This window comes from Semicossyphus pulcher, unplaced genomic scaffold (genome assembly GCF_022749685.1).
Source record: "Semicossyphus pulcher isolate SPU_LCO1_2020_fin unplaced genomic scaffold, fSemPul1.0.p SCAF_3, whole genome shotgun sequence".
Classification (NCBI taxonomy): domain Eukaryota; kingdom Metazoa; phylum Chordata; class Actinopteri; order Labriformes; family Labridae; genus Semicossyphus; species Semicossyphus pulcher.
In genome coordinates, this window is record NW_027211704.1 from 2,539,752 (window position 1) to 2,558,814 (window position 19,063).

The 19,063-nt window shown below is 39.3% G+C and overlaps 1 protein-coding gene across 2 annotated transcripts; it reads right to left on the minus strand.

Annotated features, from left to right (window-relative positions):
* Positions 1-306: 306 nt before the first annotated feature.
* itcha (itchy E3 ubiquitin protein ligase a) lies at positions 307-18,647 on the minus strand. Of its 2 annotated transcripts, none has more exons than XM_069678141.1 (24): positions 18,571-18,647; positions 16,779-16,849; positions 16,356-16,497; positions 15,265-15,389; positions 14,308-14,439; positions 14,058-14,106; positions 13,268-13,446; positions 12,821-13,064; positions 12,584-12,679; positions 12,235-12,409; positions 10,703-10,772; positions 10,484-10,568; positions 8,889-9,017; positions 8,561-8,633; positions 8,336-8,407; positions 8,154-8,242; positions 7,819-7,978; positions 7,476-7,609; positions 6,041-6,181; positions 5,616-5,736; positions 4,788-4,892; positions 4,331-4,427; positions 4,162-4,234; positions 307-2,799 (listed from the first exon to the last, which is right to left on the minus strand). In XM_069678141.1, the coding sequence occupies exons 2-24, from the start codon at positions 16,801-16,803 to the stop codon at positions 2,700-2,702; spliced, it is 2,616 nt and encodes an 871-aa protein (XP_069534242.1). In that variant the 5' UTR covers positions 16,804-16,849; positions 18,571-18,647; the 3' UTR covers positions 307-2,699. The 2 variants fall into 2 exon arrangements, with proteins under 2 accessions (XP_069534242.1, XP_069534240.1); XM_069678139.1 differs by having other exon boundaries at positions 16,779-16,899; positions 18,571-18,615.
* Positions 18,648-19,063: the final 416 nt, after the last annotated feature.

The window sequence follows — 19,063 nt, forward strand, 5'->3', positions numbered from 1 at the left end:
CAATGTGGGCTTGGTATAAAAAATGTAATAATTAAGGATGGGCCAACAGCAATATTTGTTCAGGTGGATCCTGAATGTGTAACTACAAAGAAGAGCATTATTATTAGTTCACCTTTACAACAATGGTGGAAATGTTAACCTGTGTTTCATATATTATAATATACATTACATTTTATAATATGCAGAACAATTGCTGTCATATAATTATCTTAAATAAATAAACAAAAATAAGGAATTGTGTGTGCGATATTGTAAACAAATGTTGTGGTAGTAATAAATTAACAGTTCACACATGTCCTGCAGGAGCCCAGTGTTTTCATCAATTTATTATTGTTTTTTTTTTATTTTCAATCAATCCAGTTCATTGTTACATGAAACCAATCCTCAAAATAAATAGTATTCAACCACTGACTTCGACTTATCAAAAAAGTTAGAGCCTCAAAAAACAGTGATTACACTATCAACATGATTTACAGTTCAATCAATACAACTAAACACTATTTTGCATATTTCTATACATTTAACTGCCCCATGATCTGGAACACAGCAGTGATTAAACAGTGAAGTGGTTAATTCAACCAGTTTGGAGTGTAAAGGTGCTATATTAGAAGTTATCTGTTAAAATATTCAACAGTCCACATTATAATCACAAAACCTTTTTTTTTTTAATTAAGGCTTTTTTTGTGTTTTATTTTACAATAATCTCTTCACAAGTCTGCACAAGTCTCTGCATGAGTTGAATTACTGTCAGTCTGGGCAAAAGTGTGAACGGTTGTGAAACATCTTACATGATTTAGTATGAAATGAGCAGTAGCTGGTATTGACTCACACGCCTGTCGAGCTAGTGAAGGGAAGATTGACGACAACCAGCATTTTTTTTTTCTGTAGAAGCAGTGACATAATGACACAAAGCCTCATGGGCAAATTCATTAAAGGGAACTTGCTCAAACTGAATTTTTAACTGCACGTAATTACACCACACTGCCTAAACACAGACTACACAGCTCAATATTTGGACAGTTTCTAGTCATTAAAAGTTTCAGTTTGTAGTGTTCAAATTAAGTATTTAAAAACTGTTTTTACCTCATAGTGTTAGCCACTTAAATATTAAAAAGACAACTTAAAAGCGATCAACTGAAGTGTGTAATCATTTAGGGGGTTTAAGAACCGATTACACCCGATGACTCCCATTTAATTTAAATGGTTTACAAAACATAACTCAATATAATCCTTTGGTAGATAGGTTCCCTAGTGTTTTTTCTTGAAGTGATACTCTACCTGATACTAAAATAAAACTTAGAGTTTGCGGTTAGCGGAGCTATTTTTGTAAAGAAAAGAAATACACTAGTACTGTACAAATCTGAATACCTAACACCCTATAAAACTAGGGTAATTTCTATATATAACATTAATTCAAATCCTAATTATCAGCTTATGCCTACAAATCAAAGGGGTCCACATTTTGATGAACTAAATGTATTAGGATATTAAACACATGTTCTACTGTAAGTATATGTACATAAACTTCATTAGTCACTTAACACATCATTAACAGATAGGATGCCATGTCTTCAGAATTGATCAAGGTTAATACTAATTCTGGATATCTACCAGAGACAGGGCTACCGTTCAGTGGGAAGAGGCAACTTTTCAACACATCATCTCTATTACATAACACGCCCCAATGCTCCCACTTCATTAGTAACAAATCAGAGTTCCCTCCATGGCCAATAGGGTTGAGATTATAAACAGCACAGAGCTTTTTGGGAAGGCCAAATTTTCAGATCCAATAAAAACCAAATCAGCTGTACTGTACTTGCAGATATGCAAATGTTTTCTACTTCATATTGACAATTTAAATCAACAGTAAATGCTGAAACTCACCAAATTACATTACAAAATGATCAAACAAATCACTGTTTGGCTCTATCGTTGGAAAAAATGTTTTCTACAAAACTATTGCACATAAAAAATACAACCTCTCTTAAGAACAATCACGACCGTCTTACTGCTCACGTTACTATGTGCAAAGTTCAACATTTCAGCTCATTATAAAATTAAGAAATCAAACTGTCAAAATAAGAAGAATTTCAATTAGCATGATCGTAGTTATCAAAGTTATTAAAGAAACCATATATGTGCTACAGGAGTCAGTCCAGTCAGTCAGCTGTTAAGAAAAAAAAAATCCATCCATCCTTTAACGAAGGAAAAAAAAGTCTGAAAGACTCCAAAACCATATTTGTGCCTTGATGTTGTTTTTAGATATGAACCTTTTCTTTCAGTTCAAACTGCACAAATATGTTTTTTTTCTTTTGAAATGATTAGTTTTAGTGCATGGACCCGACAAGGCGGCTCTTAAGAAGTTACTAATGCACAGATTCACAGATGCACGTATAGAAACTGCACATACGCAACGTAAAGCGAGTGCAGACATGACAGGGTGTGAGAGGCGTCGCTTCTGCCTGAATCGTCTGATCGTGGGCTTAGCAGGGCTGAGTGCTTGCTTAGGGTGGGACGGGGCATACAGGTGAGGAGGAGTCACAGCTGTTACTGTGTATGTGAAAGAAACCAAAGACTTGTAAGAAAATCTACCAGTTTATAAGCAGCTCCTGGCTGCAAGGAGAGTCTGGTAAAAAGTGCTTGTGTCTGAAATGGGTATTGCTCCTCCATCCCACGCTGCAGCTCCTGCTCCTGTTACGTTACTCCTGCCCAAAACCTTCTGTCTCTTCTATGGCGAACATGAGCTTCTCCTTCAGCTGCTCGTAGCTCTTGTAAGGAGGGAGGTCCAGACGATTAAAGCTACATGAAAAAAAAGAGAAAAACTCGATAAGTATTCAAAGAAATGTAAGTTTGATTTAAAGATTCAATCTCAAGGATTTCAGTTTTGTTCTCTCTGGCGGCACCTTTGGCAATAAAGGGTAATTGCGGGAGCACACTTCCCAATTTAACCAGACGTCTACGGTTGGCTCTGGTTGTAACGGTCGCTTTCCTTTTCAGACTGTTTGCTTCATCTGAGCGTCGAGTTTGTTTCTTCTTCTTTGGATTTTCACTTCTTGTTGAAGTTGTATCTGTAGTCATCCATCTTTTCTTTGTTTGTTCAGCCATAGTAGATTACTGTTTACTCGCAACACCGGCAGAGAGCGGAAAAGCAGCCGCTTAGCTCCGCCTACCCTCTCTGGCAGACCAACCACTGCTGGCTGATGGAAAACACGTCACTAACTGGGCGCTGCTTGTGATTTTTTCTGTGAAAGTTGCTACAGACACCCAGTCTATAATGCTGTATGCAAAGGCTTTCATCAGTGGGCCAGAGGCTCAGTCACCATTGTGTTACCTCATTCGATGATAGAGCCTTTACATTTATTTAAATGAAAATGTATTACTTTAATGTTGATCTCTGACATTTTTCATTGTTTGCATTAACACATTATAGCAAAAAAAATATTTTAATTATTGTGTTTTTCATCACACAAAGAATTTTAGATCACTTTTTTGACTGAAACTGGATTCCAGTTTCACACATTTGCTTGCCGATTGGATCGTATAAGTCACAACATGTTTTACTGTTGAAGCTACTTGCAACAGTCACAGTTGGTCATCTTTTCAAACAAATAAGAACTGGTTGTTCTTTATGCAATTGCTGATTTGTTCCTAGTTTTTTCAGCCACTAAGCAACCAAAACACAGCTTACAAAAAGAGCTCCCACTTTAGACCGGCACGAGCATGCCCAGTGTTCTTGAATGGTCATGAAAAAGGTTATGTAATAGGCGTCTTCAGGACGGTAGTATGCAGGGAGATTATCACTAAAACGCTGTAAAAATGCTCATCAGGACAGAGGTCGTTTCCTTTGCTGTTTTAAAATCAAAGTGTATCACTGCGAGCGTAGCCTTATTGAACTGCTTCACCAGTTTGATGTGATGCTGCAGAAGAGAATCTGCTGAATAAACATTTTGTAATCCTTATTACTTAATTTACTACAACAATGCACTCCCACACAGGATTATATAACTTTCAAATAAAGACTCACAATAAAGGACGGCTGGTGTGTGGTTGAGTAAGAAATGACTAACAGGGTTTGGTCATGAAAGTATAATCCCACTAAAATGTGGACATCTGATCACATACCTGAGGCCCGAGGAGCAGCAACAGAATAACTGGTCTTACCATGTGTGGCTTCGTGGAAGCCAGTTCTCCTTGCCAACTTTCTCGATGCAGAACTTTTGGGGGCCGTTGCTTCCTGTATTAATCAATATCAAGCAGACAGAAAATTAAATCAAGCGGTGCATTTTTAAGTGAAATACAGCGTGGGCATTTTTCTGTCAAGTTTGCATACCCATCAGGTCAGCGAAGCCGCCCACAGGGAGACGACAAGTTCCTGTGACAAACTGCAGCAGTCTCATCCTCTTCTCGTTGTCCATCTCCTTCACAAACTGTGAACAGAGCAACCCGTGTAAACCGCATTAGCATGGAGGGATTTTAGAATATAATAGTCTCATATTTCCAAGTGTTTCTTTTCATTACAGAAAGTTTTACACAGTGAAAACTCAGCCTCTGAAGCAACAGCAAAGGATGATGCAATCACAAATTACTTACTCCAGTTACAAGTTCAAGGAAAAATGAAATCATGAGATGCAATACATCCGACTGCCCTGCTATTGTGCAGTATTAATCTGCAATAGTAAGCAGGGCAAAGGGAAAAGGGATGAATAACAAATTGTGCTTTTATCTTGCATCTCTTTTTTCTTATCTGACTGAACAATAAAGCTGAAAACGCAGTTTTATCTACCAACCTGCCAGAACCAGAGGATCTGTTTGCTGCTTCGGGCGTAGTGTCTATAGATTGTGTTTCTCTGCCAGTCCACCAGGTCGATCTCCTGCATGCCACACAGCATCACCTACAGGCAAGAGAGGGAACAAGACATGTATCCTGCTTATAACACACACTAAGCATCAAATGATTTTCCCTGCAGAGTCTAAACTTTTTGGAGTTAATAACACAGCCCACTGTTTTAGTAATGGTTGTTGTAGCGGACGCTGCTTTGACCTCACACGTTGCCATGACAACTACTTAGAGTTACTTAGCATACCTTTTTCCTCATTAATGATTATTTGTAATATTTTACCTTTGCTGCAGTCATGAAGAATCTAATTTCACTGTTATTTCGGTCATTTTGTCATGTCAAAGGTATTATATTTTTTATTATATTTTCTTTGTTGTGTTTGTCCTGGTTAATAATGTATGTTGTTGGTCATGTGACCATGCTGCACGCAGACCAGGTGCAGCGCCAGAGAGACCGAGAGAAGTGGCGGGTTGAAGCGACAACTTGTTGATCCCGTCTGTCTTTTGTTTTGCTTTTCTGTTGGTCTAACAAGCGAACACAGTAACTATTAACTTATTTTAACTTGTAAATTTACTGTTTAACTTTATTGGTAAGAAGATAAGGGTGTCTCATTGTTATTTAAAGCTAAATGTCTGAAATTGTCATGTTTGTTTCGTAGTTTTCACAGTGTTTATGAGACATCTGTGAAGACTAAACGTGTGAGCATCAGTATGTATCGTGGGTTCCTTTAAAGTCCAGCAGTTATAGTTGTAGAGAATATTTCAAGTATTTCAGTACCTCTAATTCCTTAGCATCAAAGTACTGAAGGTACTGCTGGGGCAAAACTTCATTGAAGCCCTCAAAGAAAGCTTGAGTCTGCTCCTCCACACCTCTGGACAGTCTCCACTCTGCCACCAACCTGCATGAAGAGATACGAGAAGAAACACGCTGAAATAAAACGATGATAGTGAAGAATTAAAGCTGCTAAAAAACTGAGAAAGCTGTTGTACCTGTAATTTCTTAAGTAGTAGCGTATGCTGCTTTATATGCAGTCATTCTACTGCTGTGTAAATAAAATGTATATGCTGTTCTCTATACCTCACAGGATAATTACTACTAAAATTACTAAATTAATAACTAAATTACAAAGTTTGCTGGAGGAAAATCATTTTGGTGGTTGAAGACAGATATGAGATGAGAAGCAGCAGAGGACGCAGCTGTACCTGATGTATTCCTCCTTATTTTCCTCCGTCACTTGGACGTTCCCTCCATCTGGTTTCAGCTCGTGGGTGGTGACCTCCCCCAGGATCTCTTTGTCAACTGAGAAGAACATCTCCAGGCCACACTCCTCGATGTTATTATCCCTGCAGGAGAGATAGTAATTATAGTAATTAACACAGTTAACAAAACAATCCTGGAACATTAGGGCCCCTGCACAGGGAGGAATCATGAATACAACGATTGGATAAGACTTTGTGAACACTCTTAAAAATGTACAGCTTTAGAAATGAAGTCGATTCTATTTGTATGTCAGCAAGATTCGGTATTGCAGCAAACATTACCTCACCCTTATAACTTAATTCTTCTCCACTATGTTAGTGTTTGTTACTAAACTACTTTAACCTTCTCACCCTGCTTCTCTTCAGTTATTTCTCCCCACACACCTTCACCTGCTCTAACTGCACACACTCTTTCTGTTTCTCTCTCCCTGTATGTTTTTGTTCTGTTGAAGTTTAAAATAAGCTGTACGATTTACAAGGTTGCTAAAATAACGATCCCGCAATCTTGTTATCACAGCAGTAAAGGAGCCGCGCATGAAGGAGGCTCATCGTTACAGATGTCGCATGTTGAAACGATCAAAACCGACTAATGAGACCGACACTAAGTATTTTAAAACAGAAAAAGAAGGTCCATGTTTAAACAAAGACGTTGCATCTCAATCAATGCATTAACAGGAGGGACGTACCAGCGGACTTCTGTGTGTTTCCGACAAGGAAAAATCTCCTGCTGTGAGGTACAGGTGTGAAAGGGCAGCTAAAAAATGTCAGGGGAAGACGGTCCTGAAGTTTTCAGGAAGATGTCAGGAGTGAATGTGTGAAAGGAAGTTCAGTCTGCTTAATGTGCAAAGTAATGCTCATATGCAAATTACAAACAAGTATATATATAGATAAAGAGAAAAGCCTTAAAGGGCCAGTTCGCCGATTTTCAACCTATTTCTGATTCTGTACCGCTCTGATGCATTGCCTGCAGCGATCAACATCCTTGACTGGAAAACGGTAGTGTTTCACTCCAGCATCTCTCGCTGGGCCGTTCCTTTCAGACCGAGGCGCGCATTGCATGCTGGGTGTTGTAGGAATGTAGAATGGGCCTAACCACGAGCTGTTTGTACGACTTTCTCCACAGCGATGGCGCCAATTTCAAATATTATTGCTTCTATCAATTACAGAGAACACCAGCTTTGACTGACAGGGGCTTTTTCCAGGGGCGGACTGCTCCTTTAAAGGAACATTTAGACAAAACTAGAAATACACTTCTTCCCTTTCTTGCCTTTTAAAATAGCATAAACAGTCTAGCCTTACTAACCAATCATGAGAAACCCTATCCATCAGTTACCCACCAAGCATGACACACATTAAAGGTGTGTATCCCCAGACCTACTTGATCCAGATGAGGGAGTTGTAAAACTCTGGATCTATGGACTCCAGGTCTTTGAGAGCCAGAGGTTTGTTCAGGATGCGCTTGTAGAAGGGGAGGGAGAAGCCTGTGTCGATGAATTTGCCATGGAACAAGGCCTAGAAGGAAGAAAGAAAGGAGTTTGGTGAACACATGCCAGCCAGATACAAAACAGGAAAATACCTAAAAGTATAAAAGAGCATCATCATGGTGCTTTTTGCAACACAAACATGTTCAGTCTTGTTGGCCAAAGTAATCACGCCATCACCTTGAGTCAAAACAACCGATACCACACTTTGTAATTTTGTTGACGCATTAGTGCAAGTACCATGGCAATGAAGCGTCCTATGAACTTGAAGTACTTGAGGTGATCAGGGTTGATGTAAGAGGCAGGGTTGATCTGCAGACAATAGTTGTCCTTGCCCGCGTACTCGAACAAACAGTACATGGGGTTCAGAACCTCATGAGAGAGCAAGAAGAACCATTCCCTAGAAATTAAGTACAAAGGAGAGAAAAAACAAACAATCATTGGGAGTGATCACACCGGTTCAGAGACAGGTTTTTCTGTTGTATGAGGCGAGGGTGATGCGCTACGATTGAGAACTAAACACACCTACGCCTACAATGACACAGATTTGCATAAATAAAATCAAGTGAAATTACCTGGCCACACCTCCGTAGTCCAAGCCTTCCTCCCCAGGGAATATGATCCACAGTCTCCGCCGCAGATCTTGAGGGTGGAAGCTCATTATCTTTAATTGCAGACAAAGAACAGTCACACACCTCGAACAATTACCTGACAATACTCTGAGATTAAAAAATGGACAGTATGTTATAGTAAACACCTGTTGGAATGAGTCCTCAAACAATGTTTTCCTGGAGACGGTGATCTTGATGTGCTGAGGCATGGACAATTGCTGAGAGGGACAAATATCTACATTTTAACTTTTATCTTTGCATATTCAAGTACAAGATGTGTGAGTGCTCACAGAAGGACAGTGTGGATAAAGCTACTACTTGAGTTTATCTTGTGAGATAACAAAACATTTCACCTGTTGTGCATCACATACCTGACACCAGAATCTGAAGTATTGTACTTTGGCTTTGAAGTCCCTGACGTACGTTATCTGAGGCCCATTCTCACTGCGGAACAGACGAAAACAACAGTTTTACATTTAGTCAATGTGTGCACATGCGCTTCTCTTTATTCCAGCCATAACTTTAATTATTCTGCTGTTGTCTCACAGTAAGCTGTTCAGGGATTTTAAGGCCACTGAGGGATTGTAATGATGGCTATCTGACATGAATCAATTGCAGATTAAAACAAATTTAATGCTGCATTAAGAAGTGTATTTCACTTAAACACGTTGATGCTAAAACATCAGAAAAGGAACTTACAGTGAGGATTTCCCTGTGCGAGGATCAATGTAAGTCGTGGTTCGCCTGTTGTGGTCGACAAAGTAGGGAATACCATCCACAGTGAACCTCATCTCCCAGCCCTCTGGTAGGGGCTTATCATTCAGCAGCCTGAACAAAGCAAAACAATTGTTTAAAATGAAAATCTCAAAGATTTTTATTTAAAGAAATGCCTGTTAAGTCAGTATCTATCACCGAATGAGGTAACACAATGGTGACTGAGCCTCTGGCCCACTGATGGAAGCCTTTGCATTGGCAGTATATAGTATTATTATGGACTGGGTGTCTGTGGCGACTAGTTAGTGACGCGTTTTCCATCAGCCAGCAGTGGTTGGTCTGCCAGAGAGGGTAGGCAGAGCTAAGCGGCTGCTTTTCCGCTCTCTGCAAGTGTTGCGAGTAAACAGTAATCTACTATGGCTGAACAAACAAAGAGAAGATGGATGACTACAGATACAACTTCAACAAGAAGTGAAAATCCAAAGAACAAGAAACAAACTCGACGCTCAGATGAAGCAAACAGTCTGAAAAGGAAAGCGACCGTCAGCCAGGAAAATCAAGAGTTACAACCGGAGCCAACCGTGGACGTCACACATGCAGCACTGTCTGGATATCTGGAAAGGGTGCTCCCACAGTTACCGTTTATCGCCAAAGGTGCCGCCAAAGAGAACGAAAGTGAGATTTTTTGATATTACAACTTTAACAAAATAAAGAATAAATGAAAATGAAAATTGTGACCGACTTTTAGGGATTTAATTACAAGAGAAAATGTAAAAATGTAACAAGATACACGAACAGGAGCTTCAAGGATTTCTGTCTAGATCAAAACAGGAAACATAACAATATTCTTATATGAAAACATTAAACGATTACCCGGTCTCAAGCTATTAGACTAATATCAGACATATCTTCAGACTCATATAAATATATTTATTAAAATAATTCAAAAGCTTGTGTAGTCTGTAGTCTGTTTAGTATACAGCGCACAAAAGTGTGTCATTCCCAAATTACATTTTAATTTTATAGGTCAATTGGATAATTTCCTCCACAGTGATTCTAGTCATTAGCTAGTGAAAGTAAACCGTGTTTCATCGGATGATTTTTTTTGCGCGCACAACTTCCTGGTTTGTAGCAGCTTACTTATGATTCAGTGTGACGCTCAGTTTGAGCTATAAGCCCAACAACAAACAATCACGTTTAATCCAATTACTACATGTGAGAAAGATTTTAGTTATGATAATCTTTCTGCTTTATGTACCTCCACAACTTAAACATAATTTTGTTCAAACGTGCATTTCATTATAACAGTTCTATAGCTTTGCTGTGTCCTGGAGCATATATGAAAAAATACTTCTTTAATAAGGTTGTTTATTCAATTTATTCCTAAACCTGAAAGATGGGACAAATACGTGGCCTTTGTCTTTACTTTACGTCTACCACCAGTGGAATGATTCCCCGCTCTGACAAGTGTCCGAGGAGGTTTCTGACACATCAGCGCCTCTTACAGACAATAAGAGGAAATTACAGCTAAGTAAGAGAGAATCACACGTACTCGGTAAAACTGAGAGGCACACACTCACCCTTGCGTTCTGGGGTCCTCCCACTGTGTCGTCCGAGTTGGGTGATGAACAAAATACACCCTACCGTTTGTGTCTGTTCTTTTCTCTGCGTACAAAACAAGAAATATTGTTTTATATATAAGTCAGGATTATTTCACATGCATTTCAACTAACAACACAGCCTAGTTTGTTTTTTTCATTTCAGTAACTACAGCTCAGTGAATGCTCAGTGATATTTACCCCAACCATGTGGCAGAGGTCCCAGCGGGTCAAACTCTTTATTGGCTGTGGCTGCTAACTGGTCCTGGAGCTGAAGCACAGAGAGAAAAACAAGAACACATATTGATGAAGTTTATAGAACTGTCATAGTCACACCTCGTTTAGGAACAAACCTGATCTTTGGTTTAAAATTATAGTGAGGCTAATGTTATTAAACTTAAAGCATTGTTATGTCTGTTCTTACTCTTTGTTTACATTTTAAAGTTCCTCTCTATGTGACCTAAAATTTGCAAACAATGGCTAACCTTTATTAGGATACTACAGAGTCATGCACAGCCTCATTTGAGAACATTTCAGAGTGAAATTAGACTTCATAAAGCATGAGAAGCAGCATTTATGTCACATGGGAATTTGGAGAACAAATTACAAAAACAATAGTGTTCCTTAAAGGCGGTTTTGGCTTCATTTTATGTTTTTAAAATCAATTTGTGACATAAAAACCAGCTTGAAAGGCCTTCATAGCCAGTATCTAACACACACATGTGCAGTGTTGCAAATGTAAACCTACAGTGTTCATACAGAGAATGGACTTTTTGGTCAAGTGTTCAACATCTTGTGTGCAGCATTTAAAGTATATTTTAAATTAACAATATTTGCGTATTCACAGATTCTGGATTTTTTTTATGAAGTAAAGAGAATAAAGCAAAAGTGAAGATTTTTAACAAGGTAAGCAATTTTTTTTTTACCATGTTAGATATAACTTATTGTTCAAAACAGAATAATTTAGGTCAAACACGACCTGATGGGATTTTCAGGTAAAAGAAAGCAAATAAATGTTCAAACCAGGGTTATTATAGTTAACGAGAACTAAGATTAAAACCAGCAGTGAAAAAAATGATTTCATGAACTGAAATAAAAATAAAAACGAGTTTTCAAAAAAAACGAAAACTAAATAAAAAGTACAATGAACAGTGCAACACAAACTAAAACTAGAATGAAGATGACACAGTTTTTCAGCTTCTTTAAATCAAGGTCTTAAAACTAAAACTAAATAACAACTAAACTAAACCCATAGACTCTATAAAAAGATGGACGGCATGACAGCTCCCTAAAAGTGAAGCCAAAACCCTCTCTATCGCCCCCTGCTGACTGGCTGCAGTATAGCTCATAAAGCCCGTCTCCTCCATGTTAACAGGTGGTACAAAATAAACGCCAAATAAATGTTTTCTCAAACATGGTTTCTGTCATTATAGTTAGTTCTAAGTTATAGCTATTTTGGCATCACTTTCGTACAATGGGAGCAGATGGAGATGCGTCGTCCATCTATATATACAGTCATTGACTAAAACTAGTCAATATCTCAAAATAAAAATAAAACGACTCATGAACTCGTAAAACTAACTTAAACTAAACTGAAATCAAAAACCAAACAGAAAGACTAAATAAAAATAAAAATAAAAAATTTTATTAATAAAAAATAACTCTGGTTCAAACTTTACTCCATGTGCAGTTAATGTAACACATCCAGTATGTAAAACAGTGACTGCTCTCACCCCGTAAATGAACCTCTGGTTAAACTGTTGCATGGCTCCCTGCAGCTGGCTGCGCTGGTGCTGCCACTCCTCATAGTTACGCACAGACTCCTGCGTGGGGCGTTGCCACGTCGTTGTCCGGGTTATGTGGTCCACATAGTACACCCTACCCATCGGATCCACCCTGCGCTCCCACCTACAGCAAACGGCGGTTAAAGAGAAGGTAGGCCAAAGACAATGTATGCCAAATGGTGGATGTGCCTGAAGGCGCTACATGACATCCTTATGAGATACAAGTTGTATGAATCCCCTTAAATACATCACAAACAGCATAACTCTTAGTGTAAATCTATAAAAGAGCGTTAGGTACCCTGTAGGCAGGGGCTCAGGCCTGTCCCAGGTTGTCCTTTTCTCAATGTGATCCACATAGTACATCCGTCCATTCTGGTCCACCCTCTGCTCCCACCTGCAAAAAGAATTCAGATGTCTGTCACTGACAAACACAATTCTTTATAATACGTAAAAGTGTTTATGCTACATATGTAAATATTAACAAGGCAGCTGCTGAATATGCCTGATAACAGTGCCGAAAACAAAGCTTCTTTACCCTGGTGGTAAGGGGCCATTGCTCATAGGCGTGATTCTGGGTGTTGTTGTGGCCAGAGCTGTTGATGCAGAGGACCCTGGTTTTGGGCCACTTGCTGTCTGTGAAGAACCGGCTGTAGCTGCTGCTCCTCCTCCTGCACCTGAGTCATCCTGCTGATTTGAACACCCACTAGCCGACGCCTGAGATGAGCCATCAGAAGCTGGACCTTCACTCAGCTCACTGGGGGAGGAACTGCTCGAAGAGGCTGGGGAGGGGAGAGGAGAGGAGAGGAAACCTTAAAGGCTGTGCATCAATTTGCAGAGGTGTATTTGCTTTCATTGCAATCACTACAAACAGTGCACCCAACACTTAAGAAAGAAATCCATTGTATGTGAGAATGTGATGTCAAACTGTATGTAAACTTATGTTATAGAGTATAAAGTCTTTGATGTCTTCTGCTTTTCCTACTTGGTGAGGCTGCTGGTCTGCGTGGCGTAGCAGGAGGAGGTCGGGCGGGTCTGGGAGGACGCGAGGCGCTGGAGCCCCCTGGAGATCGGGAAGGTGAAGCCTGACCATTGACAGCATTACCATTAGGTACAATGACCCACTCCTCTGAGTCACTGGAGGGGGATGTGTCTCTGCTTGACCTGGGGATCAAAACGTAATAAGTTATACTGCAGGTACACAAACAGAATTTGAGAAAACAGACAAACTTCATATGGATACATGCCTGTACCTTAAAGGGGACATATTTTAGCTATGCAATCAATTTTCTATTATTCAAATGTGTTTTTGAATGATGAAGTTTTAATCCAATTATTTTTCCTCTCCTTACTCCGGAAACGAAAAAGCCATTTTGCCATTCAAAAGTCAGACCTTAGCCACGATTGGCTGACCACGTGTGCCATCCCACGTGGGGGAACGGCCGCACTGCACTGTCACTCCAAAGTTGTAGAAAACATTGCTGCTCTAGGATCGGTTATTCGGCCTTATATGTACAAGCCAGAATCACCAGGAGGTATCGGACTGGTAAGTTGAAAACGACTTGACTACAAGCTAGTGCAAGAAGGCAGCCTGAGGTGAATGACGGTGAATGACGGTGAATGACGGTGAACAACGGTGCATGACGGTGAACGACGGTTGGCGATTTCAGCGAAAACAACCCATATTATATCCATTTAAAAGATATGGCCCCTTTAAGAAACAGCTAACCTAAACAAAACGCATGTATAGGCCTATAAAGAAAACTTTACTAAACCTGTTTCCAGTGTCTCCATTTCTTCTCGCATTTCCATTTGGAACAGAGGCTGAATCCCAGAGAAAAAGAGGACAGGTGACATTAGGTATGCAAAATCAAATTGGGACGTTACTGCAACAATACAGCTTAGCATTTTATCAATACTAAAGAACGATAGCCCTGTGAAAATTACAATTACTACACTGATATATCAGCTGATATCTGTTATTTAACATAAACAGAATATTTGTACTGATCTGTGGCTGCTTACCATGTTCTCTCTCTGCTGTTGCAAAGGTTTCTGGGTCTACCTGCATGCCATCCAGACAGACGGACAGATCGCCTACAATATCCCTGGGGTCTCTGTCAGAGCACAGCTGTAGTGTCTTCACCACCTCACATACTGGTCAGGGCACAGAGTGCAACAAAAAGACAAAACAAAAAGAAGACAGAGAAGAGCACAACAGCATAAGAATTCTGAGAGTAAATTTGATCACATCTTCCTTTCAGACCCCACATTACTGGTCCTTCATAATCATCTCATTCTCATGGTGTTACTGTTTTTAGCCCTGCTTGTAAGAGTTCGGGGCTCTGGAGATGGCCGTGTCAGCCACTCTGTCGGCTCAGTCACATGGAGTGTAACAACCACCATGGCCTCCAGGGCGGCTGGCAAAGTTTTTAGAGCAGCTATATAGAACATGGACCAGTCTTTTATGTCACATGGTGCTTTGCTTGTGCTGACCAGGTCTGAGAGGAGCTATTGTGTTAGGCTGAAAACACACTCTGAGCAAGCACAGGGTCATATGCTGAGGTCAAGCATGTGTCCCAGGGAAAGGGGAACCGAGTAGAGTGCATGTTGGTGTTAAAGTCCAGTAAAACATTCTCCTAACAAACATTTTTACACAAGTGTTTTCAGTGCTGACAGTGTGTGCCAAAAGGGGTTCAAGCTCTTGTATTATTCTTTAATAAATAAATTATGTGATAGGAGTTTTGTCCTGAATACCTCACAGTATTCTGTGGGAATCTGCCCCCAGAAACTTGAAATGTTATCTCCTGCATCTAAATGTTAAATATGTGTAAGCAAACTCTTCCAATCATCCTTGAACTATTAAAGATCAAAGCTGTCTTAGGGCATTAAATTGATATGAGAGTATAAAGTAAGGGATTTAATTAAGATAAAAAGTAAATGAAAAGACCACTTAGGATAAGGAAAGTTGGGTGGACTCACATTTTAAGTCGTTAGCCTTGAGGGTCTCACTGATCTCCAGTGTGGCCATTCCCAGAAGGATGTCTGCTTTCAGCGTCTGGTGGCTCCAAACACGGAAGATCAACTTGCTGACCGGAGTCACAATTCTGCAGACATTTAAAAGAAAATGAACTACAGAGAAAAAGATTAAGGATGATCCACATTCATACTGAAAGGATTCAAAGAAGACTCATCGGCTGAGAGAAAGTTTTTGCTATTCATATTTTTAATTAAGTTGAGTTACGGGCAACTTTTTAAGTGTGTGGACTCTTAACCTCTGTTTTCACATCGGTTTTGTTTCTGTTATATTATTCATTCATTTATTTAAGTGCCAGTTCTCCGATTTTCAACCTCAGTCCTATCATGCTATTATGGGATGATAATGCCATTAGGCCTTTGGAGGACGCTATCCACTTCTCCAAAGGGCCCTGGAAAACCTCCGCCAGATGACGCATTTTACGTAGTCTTGCGGAGGCTAGGGAGCTCGCTAAACTGGCTTTTACCAGGGGTGAACTGCTCCTTTAAAGACATTTCTGTAACATCTGCAGTTACTTTAAAAAAAAATATCCTTCTTATTACTCAAGATCTACTAAATGTTTGTGGTGGTGTCTGGCTCTTCTTAAACCCTTGTCTTATTTTGCTGTGATCTAATGTTTTAAGTACATACAAATAACTGCAATTATGTAACAGCAACAATTTCAATGGCAAAACAACCTTGGTAAAGCAGTCGTTGTTAGGTGCATTGACATCTCACCTGCTTTTTTCATTCATATTCATAAAAATACCATTTAGCTATTCATCTTACTCTTGTTAATAGAATCACCAAATTGCTGAGAAACTTAATGTAAAAATTGACCTGGTTCTTAGACATCTAGTATGTAGACAACAAACATAACGTCCACACCTACACATACAACTAAAACCAAGATGCTAATGTCCACACTGTTTCATGTTGACATAATTTAGATCAAAGTAAAATTATTTCTATCATCAACAAGCACATCCTCCAATAATGAATCAGTTATTTGTTAAACTGCTACCTCCCCTTTTACCAACAGAAGTGTTGTACTCACACTGTGAGAGCCTGCTTCCATTTGGGACTGTGTGTGTTGTTGCACTTTTCAGTCCTCTTTGACTGGCCATCCACAGCTACCTCCACATACGGACTGGGACCGAACCAGTTCTTTTTGTTTTCCTTCAGCTTGGCTGAAAGCACTAGAAAGGAGAAGACACCAAACCAAATTGCTGATAATGTAACGTTCAGTAGATTTGATCAAAGTTTTTCAAAAGTGCCATAAATTGCTAATACCCTTAACAGATGGGTATAAACCACCACTTCATGTGGCCTCAGAGGGACTACAGGTAGATAACAACCCAAAGCCTTTAGCTTTCTATATCCAAAGTCAAACTATAATCAAATTTATCAATTTATCCAACCTGTGTCTAATATGTGATTATATAAAAACATGAAAACACATTCTTTAACAACAACTCACCAGTGACTTGTAATTGGGCCTTCATGGTTTATCCATAACACTGCAGCCTTGTTTGGCTGCAACCAAAGGACCTGGAACCGGTGACATCGGATGTGAGCATGGGACACTCTATTCAGGTAACCTACTTAGAGAGTGATTAGGCTATTAGGTTGCTACTGTCAGTGGAAAATATAGTGTGGCTTTACATACAATGGCAAGTATGGATTTAGGAGGCCAGGTATGTATGATATTGTTAGGTATCTGGAGACATTAAACTATTGCAGTGATCCTATTAAGTTATTGAAGACCACAATAAAAGCTTAGCTTGATATTTCAGGTGAATTTTCATAATGACTGGTATGGAGTAGGGCTAATCAACATGCATGAACTGTGAACTCTGATTAAAACAACTTGAACTGTGTAATAGTCCCACTAACAGGTAATCATATTTATTATTACCTCCTTCAGTGTACAACATTGTGTATTATTAATAATAATAAATATAAATACAAAGTTAGTCTATCTGAAGGTAAGGCAGTAGGACAAAAGATGTAAACATGTAATAACACGGCAGAGAGGAAACAGACCATAAAAAGAAAATAAATTAAATAGGAAGAAATAAAACAAAACAAATAAACACAAAAACATCACACATGACATTACATGAAAGCAAGTCGATAAAAGAGTTTTGAGAAGTGATATTGTGATATCACAATATCGTCTTCCCAACTGGTGTCATACAGTTATCATATTGCTAGTGCCAAATATCGAATTAAGCGCTCTTAACAGATCTCCCTGCCAATTTGAGTCACCGCATCAGTGTTTATCTCAATTTCTGTCAAAATCTGTGAAACTGTCACCCAATTGCAGTGAATAAATACATTAATTCTGGACTTTACCTTCTAAGGGGCATTTTGTATTCTTCAGTTAATCAGATATTGTGATGTATCATTATATGATTGTCTTGCAATATATCAATTATCGCAGAATTGCTGTATCGTGATATTATCGTGATCGTGGGCCACGTATTGCGTATGGTATCGTGAGTTACCCTGCGATTCCCATCCCTATTGTGTATATAGTCATGTTAGCAAGGGCAACTCATTTCAGTGTTGCACCAACGTGCAATTATAACTTGGAGTGAGAAAGTGAAGTGTGCAGGCCTTTAAAAACTGCCCGAAGATGCATGTTGATTTAATCTTAGCTATTTCAAGGAACCGCCGTGTAGCTTTCATAACAGAAAATCCCATCCTTAACTTTGCTAAGTTAAGCATCACTAAACCTACTTTGCCAGCCTTTGAAAATATCCTTTGACAGGAGAAAATGCATTTCAATTCTAGACAATAGAGATGCCTTAATATTATTTAAATTGAAGCTGTGTATCAACCAGTAACTAAAAGTTGTCATAGAGGCGACGTGTTCACTGTTGTCTGTAACGTTAAGGCAGCTCAACTGTAGCTCTAAGTTAGCTTAACAGATTTATCTGTCAGGATAGCATGGGGTTAGCCAGCAGGAGATTTGTTGACAACTTCAAACACTAGCCTTTCGGAGAGATAGGGTTTTCACTGTGACATTTCTGAGACGTATTACTGAATATAACGTAAATGCTTATTGGTAATTACTAATTTAAGCTGAGGAGTTCTACTGCCAGGAGCAACTTTATTCGCCGACGTAACGTTACACCGAGGCATTAGCTAACCATGCATTCACTAACATTGGCAATGCTAACACCACCCGGCTCCCTGAGCAGCTTCGATCGTTTAGTTGAAGAAATCTCACGCCTGTCATTCAGGAAACGACTAAATGCCCTTACCTGACAGAGGAAGACGATAAAGGGCCACACAGACTTCAGTTTCAGATTTTCCTAGGTTGTTGACAGGTAGCTGCCTGGCATCAGCACAGACCTGTGCTCCGCTAGCCAGAACAAGCGTATCCGGTCAGAGTTTTTCATAATAAAATGGTACATTTAAAGTACTTCTATTTTTGATGATCTGTTTAAGTATGAAAGTCGCTTACTGGTCAAATATATTAGTTTGAAAAAAAGTCTTACGTAATGATGTTAGGACTGTGATCAAAATCATAATCAAAGGTTTTGCTAATGTGGGTTGAAAGCTCGCAAATAGCTACTATACCTCAGGTTGAGGTGTTTCGTCGACGTATATCACGTCCATCAATGTTGTAGTGGTAGCAATTCACGTATTGGTAAAAGTAGCAATAAATAGTAATTTTAAACTTTTATATTGAAGGCTGAAACGGAAAAAACGTTGAAACTGATACTGACGTCACCATAAAACTATTTTTTACAA

Excerpts from the sequence above, each read along its gene's own strand:
- itcha (XM_069678141.1), bottom strand. The coding sequence starts at position 16,803 with ATGAAGGCCCAATTACAAGTCACTG. Across the intron at positions 4,893-5,615 it reads TTGATGCTAAGGAATTAGAG|GTGATGCTGTGTGGCATGCA; the intron begins GTACTGAAATAC and ends TCTTGCCTGTAG. Across the intron at positions 4,428-4,787 it reads AGATCCTCTGGTTCTGGCAG|TTTGTGAAGGAGATGGACAA; the intron begins GTTGGTAGATAA and ends CTCTGTTCACAG.